This window comes from Schistosoma mansoni, chromosome W (genome assembly GCF_000237925.1).
Source record: "Schistosoma mansoni strain Puerto Rico chromosome W, complete genome".
Classification (NCBI taxonomy): domain Eukaryota; kingdom Metazoa; phylum Platyhelminthes; class Trematoda; order Strigeidida; family Schistosomatidae; genus Schistosoma; species Schistosoma mansoni.
The window spans coordinates 48527389-48544779 of record NC_031502.1 but is presented as its reverse complement, the minus strand read 5'-3'; the positions used below and the strand labels follow the sequence as shown (position 1 = coordinate 48544779).

General features: G+C 33.4%; 1 protein-coding gene across 1 annotated transcript in view; it reads right to left on the bottom strand.

The window, feature by feature from the left end:
• Smp_161080 (ran binding protein 9-related) overlaps positions 1–17391 on the bottom strand; it is a gene marked incomplete at its 3' end in the record, with an annotated part of 47242 nt that overhangs the window by 6651 nt on the left and 23200 nt on the right. The window contains exons 6-8 of the mRNA XM_018789977.1: positions 12877–13534; positions 3065–3620; positions 25–146 (exon numbers count right to left, since the gene is read on the bottom strand). Coding sequence (XP_018655366.1) covers positions 25–146; positions 3065–3620; positions 12877–13534 — 1336 coding nt within the window. The remainder of the gene's footprint in view (positions 1–24; positions 147–3064; positions 3621–12876; positions 13535–17391) is intronic.

The window sequence follows — 17391 nt, the reverse complement described above, 5'->3', positions numbered from 1 at the left end:
TCGTCGACAATGACCACTACCAACACCGCCACGACGACGACGTATTACAGTTAAACAGTTCAGTCCTTTATACTCAATTCCTAAACCTAGATCATTGACTGAATTAATTAAACCCAATTCCATATTCAAACCTTCAATATGTGATTCTAACATCATTCCAGTTAATGAAATATTTCGAATATAAGAATCCGATAGGTGATGATTCCATTTGTATGGCCTAATCAATTTTCTATTGTCAGTCTGTAGAGATTGAAAGTAGAGTATAAACATAGTTTGGAGTTATAATATGCTTTCTTTTCTAACCCACATTATCATTATTATTATTAATCTTGGAGTTTACAGTCTAATATTTTCAAAGTTTCTTTACTCATGTAGTAATATTAACAGATGATAATCAATGGAATCTTCCAGGAATGCCTACGCACTTTTTGATCAAGACTATACTCATCATATTATTTATGGTTAAAATTAGTGTTGACAAAAAACCAAACAAAAAGAAAGCAGCTGATTCCGTTACGGAGTTTTCCACAACTGATCATTATTTTCATGCTGAGAATTCTATATTGTACCAGATTATAATATTGAATAAAGCCATTAATAATAATAATAATAATTACTATTATCATGGGATCACATTGGAATTTATAAATAAATCGCCTGATAATATTTCAGTTTGATATAACTAACATACGCTCATATAATAAAGTTTCTATGTTAAATAGGAATAAAATAGCTTGTCGGTTACATAATAGAAATTTAAGAACAGATTTATCCTTTTTAATATTCAAAAAAGATCAACAGTGTAAACAGTTATTAATATGAAAATGTTTTATCACATTCTTAAGCATAACAAAATCTGTTTGAACGAAACCACTAATAAGTTACAACTTAAAATGAACCATTTTAGATTTATTATCGGATTAAATCAACTTGACTTTGAAAATATACAGGTATTCTAGAAATTTTACACATTGAATCTTTTTCTAGACTAATGAACACAGAATTATATGTAAGCAATAATTGTCACTGGCTTCACTGTGATCGAATATGAGCTGCTTGATATAACAAGATAGCTAGGAATAATACTCGACAACAAATAAAATCCAATTACAATTGATTCATTACTGAGTAGAAACTGGTGTCATGTATATCTAGTCCTTGAGTTGTGGTCGAATTCTATCGATGAAGTTCTAATGTAGCCACTGATTTAAGTGACTCGACATCATGTGCAATATATTGAGTGATAGGTGGTTGGAAGTAGTTGATGAAAGACCCTGAACCTAGTTTTTCTGTTAAGGCTCATCGGCAAGTTTTTTCCTGTAACGTTCAAGGAGATAATGTTCCAAGTGGGGATTTAATCCTGCGTCACTCAGCTTCACAGTTTGAGAGATGGTCACTCAGACATTCGGAATGCGAAAGACCTCTCCTGTAGGACTGAGAAATATGTACAATTGTTTGATCTTTATTTTATTTAAACACATAAATATTGGTACAAACGGGCACCACATATATATGCTCCACACAAATCTCATTTGATTTGTGTCAAGGCTGTGATACTGCCAAGGTGCCCAGACCGAAGCTGGTGGTTTTCTTAAAGGGCCACACCCGGAGCCTTTGACCTAAAGGTCTGATCCACAAGACAGTGGAGCATCGTGAGGAGATGCAGTCCCATGGTAGCCGGTGACCAACGATTGATTCATACGCCAGTTGATCCCCAAGGATACTGAAGCCCATGTGCACCATTGGTTTGGAATCAGGGTTTTCCAACTCCCTTAGGTGGACGCGCCGTGTCCACCAAGCCGGTTAAAGCGCCGGACATTCAATTTTCGTCCTCTCAATTTCGTAAACAACGCCCCCCCCTACCAGGAGGCAGTAAGTAGGACTTCCCTGGCAGAGGCTATATACGCGTGGCCATTGTTTGATCGGTAAATAATGATCAATATCATGTTTGTCTGGTTTTGTCGACTACTTGCAACTACCTAACATCTCAAAATACAGTATGCGATGTTCATTCACTTAACCATTTCAAAAAATTTTGAAGTTAACACTGTAGTTTAGAGTAACTATACTTGGAAGGCCAGTCGACAACTAACTAGTTAGTTTATAATATCATATCGTCTATTCCTTGATGCTGATTGGATTCTATTGAGAGAATTGTATTGAGCCCTCACTACGTCAAATAAGTCAACAAAGTTGTCACAAAGTACGCAAGTAAACATCGATAATAAAAGCAGTAACTTTGCTAATAAAAAATAAACATTGTTGGGAAAGGGTCTAGTATATTGAGGACTTTTCATCGAAAATTATGCTGAAGAATGATCCAAAACTACCGAGCATATAATTATTTACTTTGTGAAAAGTTCGACGCAGTATTTGTACAAACTTAAAGTAGTCGTTAAAAAAATACGGGGGACAATTTTAATAGTGAGAATAGTTGACGATCGCCAACATCGACTTTGGATAGTTAGAAATTGAATTAGTAGGAGACCGTAGCTGACAATTCGGAATATCCTTTTTACAACTGTTATATCATATCACACTAGTAAATTCTAGTCGGACTAATTTCAAATAGTGAATTTCTATTCAAAATAATAACACTAGAATCTTTTTTATTTTCATTCAGAATTCGGTTATAGATGTCTAATGCTAAGAAATGAAGTAAACAAAAGACTTTAAAAAGTATTATGACTTCTTTAGACTTCAGTATGGAAATTATATACATATTCGATTTTCAGATGGTGGAGATTTGTCGCTTACGTGGGTGGTTTTGATGGATTTTTTTCTCTGAGCTAGATTGTTTGGTCGTGCTGATGTCGTTCAGAAGAACGATGAAAGCTCCACGACCAAACCATTCAGTTCATAGAACAAAATTCCACCAAAATATTAAATATTCATTCAATAAAAATGATCAATCTAGCGAGACAGAAACGAATGAATAGATTTTAGATCACCTTAATTTATTATTAATGAATTTTTTATTTTACCTTAATATGATTGTTTTCTGCATAGACAGGGAACATAACAGGACAGATGATTTCTGATGAATTATCGTCATTATTATTACCATTAGTAATACAATCAAGGCTAACACCAGTACCATTAGCAGAAGGACCATTTTTTGGAAAGACTGACGGTAGAATTTCAGAGCTATATTGATCACTTATTGCTGGTGATAATGATCCATTATTATTCCATTCATTACTTGGTAGGTTAAAACGAAGCCTAATAGGTGATTGATAATCTGATGAATTATTATGTGAATGATTGTAATTATTAGTAGTTGATGTTAAACAAGACGATCGATTGATGATAGAATTATTTGTATTATTAGTAGCATCAATTGTTGTGTGAGCTGTTAGCTCTGAATTCATTGAATGATGATTATGATTAGAATTAATTAAATGTTTACATTGACAATCATGTTTATTAGGTGTTGTTGTTATTTCAGGTGACGATTCTGAGTGGCTTGAAGGCTTCACTCTCTTTTGACTATTTCGATGAGTATCTAAGCCGTTAGATTGTAATGTTTTCCTAATATTACTATCAATATTATTATTGTCAGATAAACCGTTTAAAGATGAAGGTTCTTTGGAAGAATTAGTTGTATAATGCTGACGTATCTGTAAAACAAAAGCAAAAAAAACTATGAACACAAAAGAATTTTAAATAGTAACCTTCAACATAAATTGTCACTTATACCCACGTTACAATGGTGCTACGGAGAGTTCAGTTATTATATGTTAGGTCTTGAAAAGATAACACTGAAGACAGTTTTCTAGTTCTTATTTTCGTAATAACATTTACTATTACCTCATTGGTTGTTGTCACTTTATGTTTGCTTTGTTGTGTGGCCCAAGGTCATTGTATACTACTATAAAATCAGTTGTTCCTTTTCAAATTTGATTTCTGCGAGGATTATGAAGTTATCCTGAAAGTTCCGTCTTATCTATTAGCTTTGAAGTGTTGTTTGTGCGATATATGCTCGGCCTATTCGAGTTGATATTCATTCTCGTTCATATTAGAGAAATCCTCAATTGTTCGTAAATAGCCTTTACCGCTGATCAACTCGAGAAATAACATCTAGACAACGGTTTTAATCTAGTTTCAGAATCATTTACAGTGTTGTGTTCGTTTGGAAGCCTAAACATTCTGGCTACGACTCAACGCGAAATAATAAATGTGTACTACTGAAAGTAGTCACATCATATTGAAATGAAACAATCATTCAACAGTGTTCTCTCTAATTTTCAATGGATTTTTGAAACATTGTCAATTTATGATGAAAACTAGTCTCAAAGTGGACAATTCCAACAAACCGTTTGTCCCAAAAGAAAAAAAGATTAATAAATCGAAAATGAATGCATAAAAAAACACATATGATTAAACAAAAATATATAATTTCTGAGCGATATCATTTTGAAGCATTGAAATTGCAACTAAATATAACATTCTACCAGAAACAAAGAAACGGAAATGTTAACATTATTGTGACTAAAATTCATTTTCAATTAAAGTTTAGTAAAGATTGTAATAAACGTATGATGACAACAAAAAACTTTTTCATATGTGATCATCAAAGAAAAACTTTTTTGAACTATAATTAATAAAACAAAATAACTGAGATTATCGATCACATTTGCAATTTTTAAGTAACATGTTATATTCAGGATTTTTTGACCATTTTTGGGCAGCCCAATGACTACCTTGACGGGCAATGTCATTTGGTGTAGGAGTAAGTTAGGTTCGGCGCGGCCGAACCAAAACATGGCAACAGTTCATGAAGTCGCTGGGAATTAGACCGAACTATGTTAATAGATGTGAACTACCTGGTTGAAGTTCACACGACTTTGAATGACATGGTTCAAATTCGTTTTGAATGGCCTACGTGTATCCACTATTTGTCTCCTCTTCAATTTTAAGTTTCTAAATTCCTTATAACCTTTTTATCTAACTAATTTATATTTTCTTCTCGAGTTGTATTTTTAATGCCTAAACTTTTCCATTGCCATTAATAATGTCAATACCACTACTATCCTCGGAATTCGCCCTAGAAAATTCATTTCGCTGTGCTAATAGGGTATAGCAACTTCAACCGATGTACATACGTACCAAGGTTTTACCTTGTGTTTGACTGACTGACTAAATGTATCTGAAGTCATCTAAAACTGTCTAATGTGAACATGTCAGTGTAGCACAGAATAACATGTAAGGTTTAAAAACACAAATCCATTGAAAATTAGGGCTTGAAATGAAAACTCTAGTGAAAATCACACATTAATATGAGACACTAATTCACTTAAGGAATGAAAAAAATGAACGAAAGTACTAGTTATATGTCATATTATCTTGAATATTAAAATATATAACGGGTAACCTCAGTGTCAATAATGAAAAAGTTACCAATTTGATTCATAACACAAAGATGAATGAATGAATGAGTGAATACATAAAATATATAAACATGAAATGCAAAATATAAACAACAGGAATATGATAATGATATAATGATTATTGAAAATTATGAAATTTAACAAAATAATCAATTCTTAATTATGCACTCTCACATATAGTTCAAGGTTCATAGGCTTTTATAGTTTATTTCACAAGACTTAAATGTACTTAATGTATAATTCTGAAATTAGATTAATCAAATGACCAACAACAACAACAACGAAAAATAAGTAACCTATTTAAAATAAAACATTATTGCATTGTATTATGTTGTTAAAACTTGAAAACATGTTTTGTATTGGAATCAACATTGAACAGATCCCTAGGCAGTTAGTTAGTTATTAATCATTAAACAAGTTTATTATTTTTATAGTCAAACATTTGAATAGTGGTTTTAGAATAATGTTCATTCTAATTGATGTATATATTTACTTCAGACAGGACATAGAGCAATCTTTCACAATAATATATCGTGTTAACAGGAGTCAACCTAATTCTGTCAGACTGAGAATCCTGCAGACGGCTGAGGCAATTGCTATTCGGATCAAAAAGCCAGAGCTTTGCATCCAAAAGAAATATGTCCAGTCACTCCTTTTACCCTGGCCAACTTGTTAATAATCAATTTTATAATATAGTGACATTAATTTGATTAATGTTCGTTTTTATATCCTAAACTTATTTTATCTACACATCTAACCAGTCATTATTATTATTAATATCACACTTGCTAACCTTTTAGGTAAATTTATTCAGTATCCACCCCTATCTACTATATCTGACCTAATTCATATTATTCTACATATTACGTAATTTCTGATTTGTAATCCCATTGTTCTATCTCACCCTATGTCAACTATATTTATTCTGACCATTTATCTTACGATTTTATTTCACTGATAAACTGATTCAGGTTAACACTTCATATTAGTCAGCTCGAACATTAACGATTTGATTTGATAACACAAACACTCCTTAATTCACATGTTACAGTTTCTAAAATGATGTACTCTGCCTTAAACTTGGCCAATTTTTTATGGATTATTAATTTGGATTTATAATTGTAGAACCTGATGAGAAATTATTGGTCATAGGCTGCACCACATTCCCACACCAACGCATTCACAAAACCACATGGACTTCACCGGACCACACTCATATGGAATCCTCAAAGCCAAAAGAGAAAAGGAAGACCAAAGAACACATTATGCCGAAAAATGGAGACCTATGAGAAGAAGGCCCAGGACAAAGTGGGTTGGAGAATGCTGGTCGGCGGCCTGTGCTCCATTGGAAGTAACAGGCGTAAGTAAGTAATGCTACGGTTTGACTTGATAGTTTCAAATATATTGAGCATTGGATAGAAGGTTAATAATAAATATATGTTCGTGATACCACGATGAGTAAAAATTGTATTTCAGACGTTTCATGACTTAATGTAAGCCACTTCTTCACAGTAAATAAAGACGTGGCTTACATTAAGTCATGAAACGTCAGAAATACAATTTTCTACTCATTGGAATATAACAAAACATATCTTTTTTACTTAATTGTGGGTGCTATACAAGTGAACAAACAAAAGTAGTGTAAATTGAGATTGATCTGAAACACAATTCACTTAAAGTATATTTAATAATAATTAAAAACTTTTACAGAGTATATTTAATTGGTAATAAATATATCGTATATAACTAATAGCTAATGCTCCTGAAAGGTGAACAAAAAAGTTTGACCTGTGTACACAGTTCAATTATCTTTCATGTATAAATACATGGAACGTTTAATGTACATACATGGAAGCTTTAACATTTCAAAATAGAAGAAATCTCTTCCAAACGATATTCATATAATCATGAATCAGATGATGTACAACTTTTGATTATTTTGTACTGATTATTGAATATATATATATATATATATATATATATATATATATATATAATGACAATCGTCAGATGTCCCATTACTGTCTCTCCCTTCCTCTTTAACACATGCAAACATTGAATATGAAAATGTTATTTTGAAACTACACAGGAATTACAGAAAAAGTATATGACTGAAGAAGAAGAAGAAAAGTACTTAACTAAATAAATGTATATATCACAAGATTTCCCAGTCGTGTGATCAATCATATCACGAATTTCATATATACAGTTCACGTGATTGAAAAACAAAATCAATACATATCAATTCAAAGTTATATATATACACATATTTCCTGGTGTTTTAATAAGTCAGCTAGCCGTAAATAGAATAGATAGATAAATAGTTGATAGTCGTTATGTTTTATTTTCTTTATTGAATCGGTTTATTTAACTCTTCAGTGACGAAAGTTATGCAACATTACGAAAAAATGCGAAAGGAGGGAAGGAAACTCAATAAATTTAAGCGATTTAAACGTTATTACTGTTACTGTCTGTAAGAACAAAGTAAATGATTGGTTAATTCTATAGAAGTGATCACGTAGTATATGTTTTGTAGACAATAACAAGCTAACTAACAAAGATTTTTAAAAGAATAAAATTAAACGGCCATTAGGGAAAATTTATTACTTGAGAAACAAATAAATGTGATAAATTATTATGTCAAGCAAAGTATAAAACAGATCGTATATGTGCTAATAGTTGTGAACACATAGTGGGTCGATTAGTGAAGCTGGAAAGGGGTGGAAAAAGTTTAAAGTTAATCAGTTTATGACAGGGTGCCGTAGTATGAAAGAAATCTATATAAGACTAACATCTGTCAGTTCATCACAACTCCTTGCCTGGGTTTGTAGAGATAATGGAACATAGTAACTAGAGACGTTATGGAACATGGCTTAGAATAGAAGCTAATAGCGATTCTGCTGTAGTTTTCTTTTACATTTGGTATAAAATTGAAATAAATTCCTTTAACTGGAAGAAGTCTATCTTTGTTATCTTTTTAACCGAAATGTACCTTCTATTATATAACTACTCCGGTTCATCTATTTGCATTGCAAATTACCTTCCTTATCTCTTCACAACGTCATCTTTTCATTTTGTTTAGAGTACATTCATTTTGATGCCTCAGTTGTACGAATATTATCAGTTAAATAAATATAAATAATAGTCAATTTGATACGTTGTCGATAATAATTATATTTGACATTTATGCGAGATACTACTATACGTACATTGAAAAGTTACTCAAGTATTTAAGTAATTGTTTGATTGTAGATTTAAACCTTGCCATAATTTAGTTGCGTTTGAGTAGTTTGGTGACATCAGTAACCTTTTATGTAATTTAAAGATGAGTAAATGAAGTAGTTGGTTAACAAATTAACATTATCTTAGTGATATTTCTGTTTTAGGTGGGTAATTGCCTCACACCCGACAAGGTTAAACTGAACTGGGAACGGCTTCTCACTAGAACTTCGAGAATTACCTCTCTCGTAGCTAGTTACTACTGAGCACATGATGATTGTCGGTATAGGGTTGTAGAGATTATTGACTTTTAGTTGAAATCATGAACCGGTCAATGTTACACCACCACCGAGAACATGGAAGCGCTGGACGGCCGTTTCGTTCTGGGTTCGAGTTCCACGTGTGGGATCTCAAGTGTGTACTGTCAAGGATTCCCATACTAGGACGGAACAGCCGTCCAGTACTTCTAGCTTTTCAATCGTAGTCTAACACTGACTGGTTCATGATTTCAATTAAAACTCAATAATCTCCGCAACCCTAAAATGATATTTCTGTTTGTTCAATATCTCATATAATGTATTTAGTTTCTAATATTTAATCTATAAGGTCGTTTCATATTCAACATTGTAAACAAGAAGAAAGCTCAAATCAGTTGTTTTACTTAAGTTCCTTGCTTTAAAAACAATTTACATATAATTATTAGAAATATTATAACCAAGTCAATAATTACTTCCAATTCCTCTAGTGTTGATATTTGTTGAACTGGATGGCTTTTAAATGAGAGACTTTCGTTGTCGTTCTAGACATCATTATCAGCAACTACCTTAAATATTTCATCGTGTGCTCCTCCTATACACACCCTGAAAATTATAGAAGTCGTCCTATTCAAAATGTTGACATCTTAGCAATTAAATATGTGCCTGTATCTGTCTGTATCCATTCGAGTCAATATGTGATTAACATAGATTAATATGGAACCAATTTATGAATCCAGGACGAAAATCTTAACCAATCACATGATCATAAGTCAACTGAACAAAGCAGTCAATGGGGACATATCGAGATAATCAAATCTGCGAAGGCAAACAGGTGGAGACAAGGTCATCAAAGCAGAATAACTTAATATGTATTGAATAATCAGACAAAGCATTCATACACGAAGTAAGCGCTGATGTTGTTCACAGTGATAACGGAAGTTTCACAATTAAACCGTCCAGCTTAGACAATACCATACTATTAAATGCATTCGTCTGAGCTATAAATTTCATTTATCCCAACCTTCGCTTTCTCGGATATTCTCCTGATGGAAGCATTATTCGTATACAAATTTCAAAAATTCAAACAGATAGATGGTAAGCTGTAACAACTATACTATTCACTTTCAAGTACTTATCACTTATTAAAGTCTGAAGATAAGATGTATACACTGAATCGATAATTTTACGATCATCTATTATGTTAACATGGAGGGATAAAGCCTGACAAACCATGGTCGACCAAAAAACATGAATATAATCGATTTTGTGAAAATGTTTTATCACCATCCCTTTTTTAACAGAAGTGTACTATATGTATATCTTACCAATAGATAGATGAAGGTGAAATTATCAAGATATATATACTATAATCCAATACAGCCTTGACCTGTTTATATTTAACTAAATTATCTACACATCTGATATGCAAGTGTGTATACAACACATTGAAACAGTCGATATATTAATTAAACGAGTATAGCATGTTAGTTAGTTCACCTAATTTTATCTACTTTTTTTGCTAAAATTAAAACTCATGCGATTTTGTGGGTGTTTTGCTTGTCAGGGTGATGGAAAAAATTTCGTTCAAAGCGTGAACTGCAAAAGTGCAACAGTGTTTTAATGATTGATATTTCTTTTTATTTAAACAAAAATCCAGTACGGTAAGCAGAGATGGATAGTGGCTAGCAGTGGAATCCAGGTATATCGAGGCAGTACGCACAGTATGCACATATGCCAATTAGAGACTGACCAGTTGCAGTCCTAACAAATCGATGGGAAGATTCAAACAAACAATACTAAGTGAATTTAAAAATCCAGTACGTCGCAACTGACAATAAAAATAGTAATAACAATAATAACCAAGTTAAACTAAACCATAAAGACTGATTTTAACGCTATTATGTTTTAGTGCCATACACCATGGATTTTGCGGGCGTAACCTTGTAAATATCTCAGGACATCTGGAATACAACACGGTAAGCACCAACCAAATCACACTCCATGATTAGGCTCTGAAGGCGGAAGGGACCTTTAAATATCTGGACATCATTAATAAGTAAAAGGGATCTAATTCATATATGAAGGCCTAATTGGCAAAGCAAAGGTAGCATTTCTACAATTGAAAAACATGTGCAACTCAAAACAATTGTCATCTAAAATCGAAGTCAACACCTCCAATACAAACCTCGACACAGTTTTAAAGTACAGAACTGAGACTTGAAGAACTACTACAGCCATCATCAAAGAAAGTACAGGCATTTTGTAAAGTTAGACATTAACACTGTTGAATCCCAGTTCACTGATCTAGAGTTTAAGTGTTTGCACGAGAATGAATGTCCTGGGTTCAAGTCCCGAGTGCAGGATCGTAAATGTGCACTGTCAAGGAGTCCCATACTAGGACGAAACGGCAATCCAGTGCTTCTAGGTTCTCAATGGTGGTGCTGTGGTGTGTCGACAAATACAAGTAGTATTTGTCATCAATCGAAAGTGAAATGTCTGGAGACAGAAGGTTAAGAAGATCGAAGAAAAGAGAACGAGAATGATTGCTGTGGAAATGAAGGAACCGTGAGTCTGAGACGATTGATTGATATTTTGCAAATGAAGTATTTATTGTATGGTTCTCAGATTTTATTAAGATATTCTGTGATGTTGTATTAAAATACATTTGATTGTCCCCACTTGTGTTCTCGTTCACTATGGCATGACATTGATCGGTTTATAATCTCAATTAAAACTCAATAATCTCCACAACCCTATACTGATTTTATAACAGCTGTCTACAAAAGTACTCTAAATTCGTTGTTTAGACATTCAACAACAACCACCTGTGGTACCGAGCAAACTAGCTGCCAGTTGGGGAGGAAATTAGAGAAAAAACTGCAGGGGAAAGATCATGTTTCACCGAAATATCATTAAACTCTATCACATGACAAGAACTAAATTAAGGTCCTTAAGGCAAAATAAAAAGAGGTAAGTCAAAGAACACATGCCACCAGAAACTGGAGACACATAAAAAGAATGAAGAGCACTTGAAAGCAACTAGAAAACGGAGTCCAGGAAAAGATTGGTTGGAGATTCTTGATTGACAGCCTATGCCTCATGAAGGGCAACAGGCATAAGTAAGTATTCAGGAAATCAACAAAATACAGTGTTGTCTGGGAAGAAGCGATGATCATACTGACCAAGTGGTCAAATCTCAACGCACGTGAGCAACAATAAAGGTGCGTCAATAAAGTATAAAAAGATAATATGAATGAAAGAAATGAACTTTAGATGAAACTGATCAGCCCTTGAAATATAAACTAGAGCCTTAGATAGTAAACTGCACAACTTTCTAATTATTAGATAATGGTTCGAGCTCCCCTGTGACTAATTTCGATTTGGATAGCTGTATGATATTATTAGTTCATCGCAGACAAAGATATATGGCTTGGAGAAAAACGTAAAAACTTATACTTAGTTATTGAGTTGGATCACTCTGGTTTACAAATCCTCGAGATTTTTGCAGAAAATGCCCTGGTACGACCGAGGGTGGGGAGAAACCGCTCTCCTTCTCGAAATGCTCTCACATGGCCACAACTACACAGTCACTGCCAGAGAAGTCCTACTCATTGCCTTCTTGAGCCGGACGAGCTGTTTACGAAATCGAGAGGACGAAAAGCAAGTGTCAGGTGCCTTAACCTGTTTAGTGTGTAAGGAGGATCCAATGGTGTACATGGGTTCCAGGATCATGAGGGAAAAGATAGCGTATGAACCTATTGTTGGTCAATGGCTAACATGGGACTGAATCTCCTGACGTTGCTCCACTGCCTTGTGGATCAGACCTTTAAGTCGAAGGCTCGGGGAATGGCCCCCTAAGAAAACCACCTGCTTCGGTTTGGGCGACACACAAATCATGCGATTTGTTGCCTCCCTATACCAATGTTTGTATATTCAAATAAATAAGTGAATAAACAGAAATGGTTAAATATGCTAGAGTTTCTTTCAAATGACAACAAGAAACAACTTACTAAATCTATAAAATGATGACATTTTAATACAAACGTAATAGATGGATCATTTTCCCATAAAGTTTTGAAATAAGTTTTTAACTGATCTAATGCAGACAAATAATCACCGTTACGAATAGTCTCTCTTAAATGTCTTCGTCTTAGTAATATATCTACAGCTTCAGGCCAACGAAATAAATCATTTAGAATAGTATCCTTTGATGATTTGACCAAATTTGTTTTCGACCGATAATGTTGACTGGTTAGCGCTGTAGTTGGCAACTTTGATTGCTGTTCACCACCTAATTCGTCCAAAGTAAAACTGGTATTATCAGTGTTAGTAGTATTGTGGTTACTATGATTGTGATCGTCATCCAAATGACAAGTACCATTTGCAAAATTCGTTATTGAATCTCTTTGATATATATGTTTGTTTATGGATGATGGACAACTACCATTCGGTGTTTCAGATGCAGATAATTTTACAGGTGATTTACCGTTTGTGTCATAATTACTACTGCTGTTATCATTATGATGTACATTATAGTCATTATTATCAGTAACCTCATTGTTTTCATCGGTCGTAGTAGAAGAATCGATAGAAGCCTTTGTGACCCATTCGCCTAAAGCTTGAGCCGACTCAAGGAAACCGTTGTGTAATAGATAGGTTGCGACTAAACTATAAAATTAGAAAAAAAACATGAAACACAAAAATAATAATTTGAAGAATGAAAAACAAGAACTCAAGTGCATATCAATAATCGATATGATAATATAATTCACAAGTTAAACTAGGTTACTACTAATTGCATCACTTGTTCTAATGCTTGGCCGAACCAACTAAGTTGACGAACAACACTAACTAGTATCGACATTGTGTATGTGTGTGTTAAGTAAACTTTATTCTCATAACGATTCATCATGTGACCTGGACGAGTAATATGGTGTAGGAAATAAATGATTGTTCAGTATATAAAAACTATTGCTAATGACAGAAAGTTTCGAGAAAGTGCCAACTTCACAAACCCTACTTATCCCTTACTTCAGTTTAGGGAACTGGATAACAGTCTCACTCATACACATAAGCACACACACAACATGGTCTAAACTTCAGAACGTAAACTGGGTTGCTAAAATTGCTGAATTTCGACTGAACTATGGAATGGCATGATAATCGATTTTAGACTAATTACGTGTGAAACCTTATGAAAAAATATATACTGCGAGTATTAAACTGGTTAAAAAAATAATACAAGCATATTTCATCAATAATACTCCAACTCCAAACATTCCTCATGTATAAAATGTATAATTTCCACATTGGATATGTTTATTAGATTTTCGATATATCTATGATGGAGAGACGAATTTACTAATAATTACAGGATCGAAAAATCATTCATAACGACCGATTTCTTATCTTCATCATTAAGAGAAGTATTGAAAGGAAACTAGCAAAACTACCAAAAAATGATGATAACACTAAACAAACGAAGATGATGTGGAGAAAATCATATAAAACTTGATTCTAACAGTCAGTTTTTGTTCTATTTTGATCAACGAGTTATAAATTATTGAGACAACAACAAAACATCAAGCACAATCGACCATTCTAAACTGATTTGGATTGAAAATAAACACTTTTTAACCAATTACGCATACAATTTAACCAACCAATTAACCGATTTTGTGAATATATGTCACTGTTCGTAATAGTTGCATCTAACGGTGTTTGTGATGACACAATACAAAACTCTTTATATATATAAACAAAGATGGTTAGTGGCTAGCAGTGGAATCCAGGACGCGTGTTTCGTCCTATTTGGGACTCGTCAGCTAATTGTACCTGCATCTCAGAGTGAACATCAACTCTGATATCCAGGTACATCCATCCATGTTTTAGTTTAGCCGTCTCTAACTTCCTTCCAGCTTGCTCCTGCTTCTGCACTAAAAAACATCCCCCGTAGAGATGGGCGGTGGTTGTGCATACGTAACGCATGTCCCAACCACCTCACTTGGTGAATATTTACTACCTCATTACTCGATTTCTCATCTTTACGTAGTACTCTATTCCTAATCCAGGCATTGCTTACTCTGTGGTCCTAACACACAAAATCAATGATGTGTAGACACCTATGATTGAATACCAATAACCTACGTATATCGTCAAAACATATAACATAAAAGGTAATTTTTCAAATATTATACGAACTATAATCTAGATTATAAAAATTACTAAAAAGTAAAACAATACAGTCTCATTTTAAATTGATTTATAAATAATTCAAGCATTTCTTAGAATGTTGTAACTATTGTCCAATTCATATTACACCACTAAAATGGTATGCCAATCATCATTTAAGAATTTTATTTACGTTGTAATTAAAACTTAACTAATAAATAACAGTAAATAAAATGAACAATTGGAAGGGGATAAGAAGGAGAAGAAGAATTAATAAGTGTATTTAATATCATATAAATTGTCATGTGAGTGTTTACAATAGAATAAAAGCAATAGACAAACAAATAAAGGAAAGATAGGATCGAATAATAATAATAATAATAATAATAGGACAGAAGTATTTCAATCTCGTGTGTGCTTATATAGGTTGATTAGAGTTACGATAAAATATCATATTTTATTGCATGTGATACAATACACAACTGACATGGATATTATCTGGCAATGTTGATGCAAACAGGAAAAGATGCTCTAAATAGTTCATGATATGATTATTAACAATATTTATACAAAATATTACCCTAAGTCGATGGTACAATAAAAATTATTATGAAATAATCAAACAATTGAAGTGACATCTATGTGGCCAGCTATGAGCCCAACTTGATTTATAAGGACGGATTAATGATAGTCAATATAAGTTAATCATCTTTCAGTAAAAATTATCATCTTTATCTAGTTCCTAGATCAAATTTCAACAAATGACCACTAGTCTAAATGATTGGACATTCCGGACCACTATGTTGGACAGTTGAATGCAATCGGTTGGCAGCACTCTTAGGTTTACTTTTGGTAGTCGGGACTTATCAGTACGACTTATCTGTAATCTTGGAAGAACTGATGTTTTCAGTGGAATCGGTCGAATTAGATCATTATTAAGGAATAGACAACATGAAATTAGTAATTAGGTGTCAAGCAATTGGTGTTAACATTTCAGTCTTACAAGATGTTGGCAATAATCGAAACAGTTCGATGGCGATGTCACTGACAGTGAAATCGAGTGACACATGTCTGGATTCTAGGAATTGGATCAGTCCCCTCAAGATTGTTCATACGCCTTGACAATGAGTTCCAAGCAGTGTAAAACAAGAACAGAATCTTATACTAATTGCTTTCAATCAGCAATAATGGTGTCACACGACTTTTCGAAGGAAATTAAGTGAAGCTACATGAGAAAATGATTTAGTAACTAAGTCAAAACTTATGTAATCGAGTATAAGTGACGCCTTAATTGTAAGAGCTAAAGATATCTGTCAGCTAAAAAGTTTATTTTAACAGGTTTTAAATAATGATTAAAAAAATGGTGCGAATATCATAGTTAAACTTATGTTGATTAACGTTAACCTTACATAATAACTAAATATCGATTACAGAAAACTTCAGAGAAATATGAAGAAAACAAAGTAACTACTTTCTTTAAAATTATTGTCATAAACATTATCCACTATAGAATGTAATTTATGGAAAACATAGACGGAAATTAATTAGCGAAAGATTCTAATGACATTAAAACTCTCGATTTTAACATAGAGTTTTGATAACTATTGATATCGTAGTTAAACTTATCTCATGTAAACTCTACTAATATACTGAGTCAGAAATAGGTGGGCCAAGAGACAAAGAAATACATTAATGCAGAAACTGTCATTAGTCAGTCAGTCAACTACAACGTGAGACCAGGCACACATATGCATCGGTCCAAGTTGTCATACCTCATTAGCACAACAAGATGAATACCGAATTCATAGAAGTACCTAATTTAATGGTGGTAATATATAAAAGAAAGACTGCATATAAGGATATAATACAGGAAGAAAGACAGCTACGAAGCAATTTTAATCTCAAGGTTTAAGGGAAGATAAAGAGTGTATACACCTACGCCAATGTGACCCATTCTGAGCTATGTCACACAGAGTCTCCAACCATTGGTTACGATAGTCACGCGGACCCCAACCAGGTAGTCTGCATCTACCAACATGGCTCATACTAGAAGTCAGTGACCTCAAGGACTGATGCCACGTTTTGGTATGGTCGCACTAACTTTTTTCCAACCATCCCCAACACTAGTCAGCATTGCGCGTCGTGGTAATTGATGTTCAGGCATACGTAACACGTGGCCCAACCATCTCAGTCGATGAAGATTCATGACCTCATCAACTGATTTACTATCATTCCCTAATACCGTGCGTCTAACCTCACTATTACTTACCCGGTGATCCCAGCAGATGTGAGCAATATTTCTAAGACATCTGTCACTAAGGTACATAAGGACAAGTTAGTATACTTTATACAAG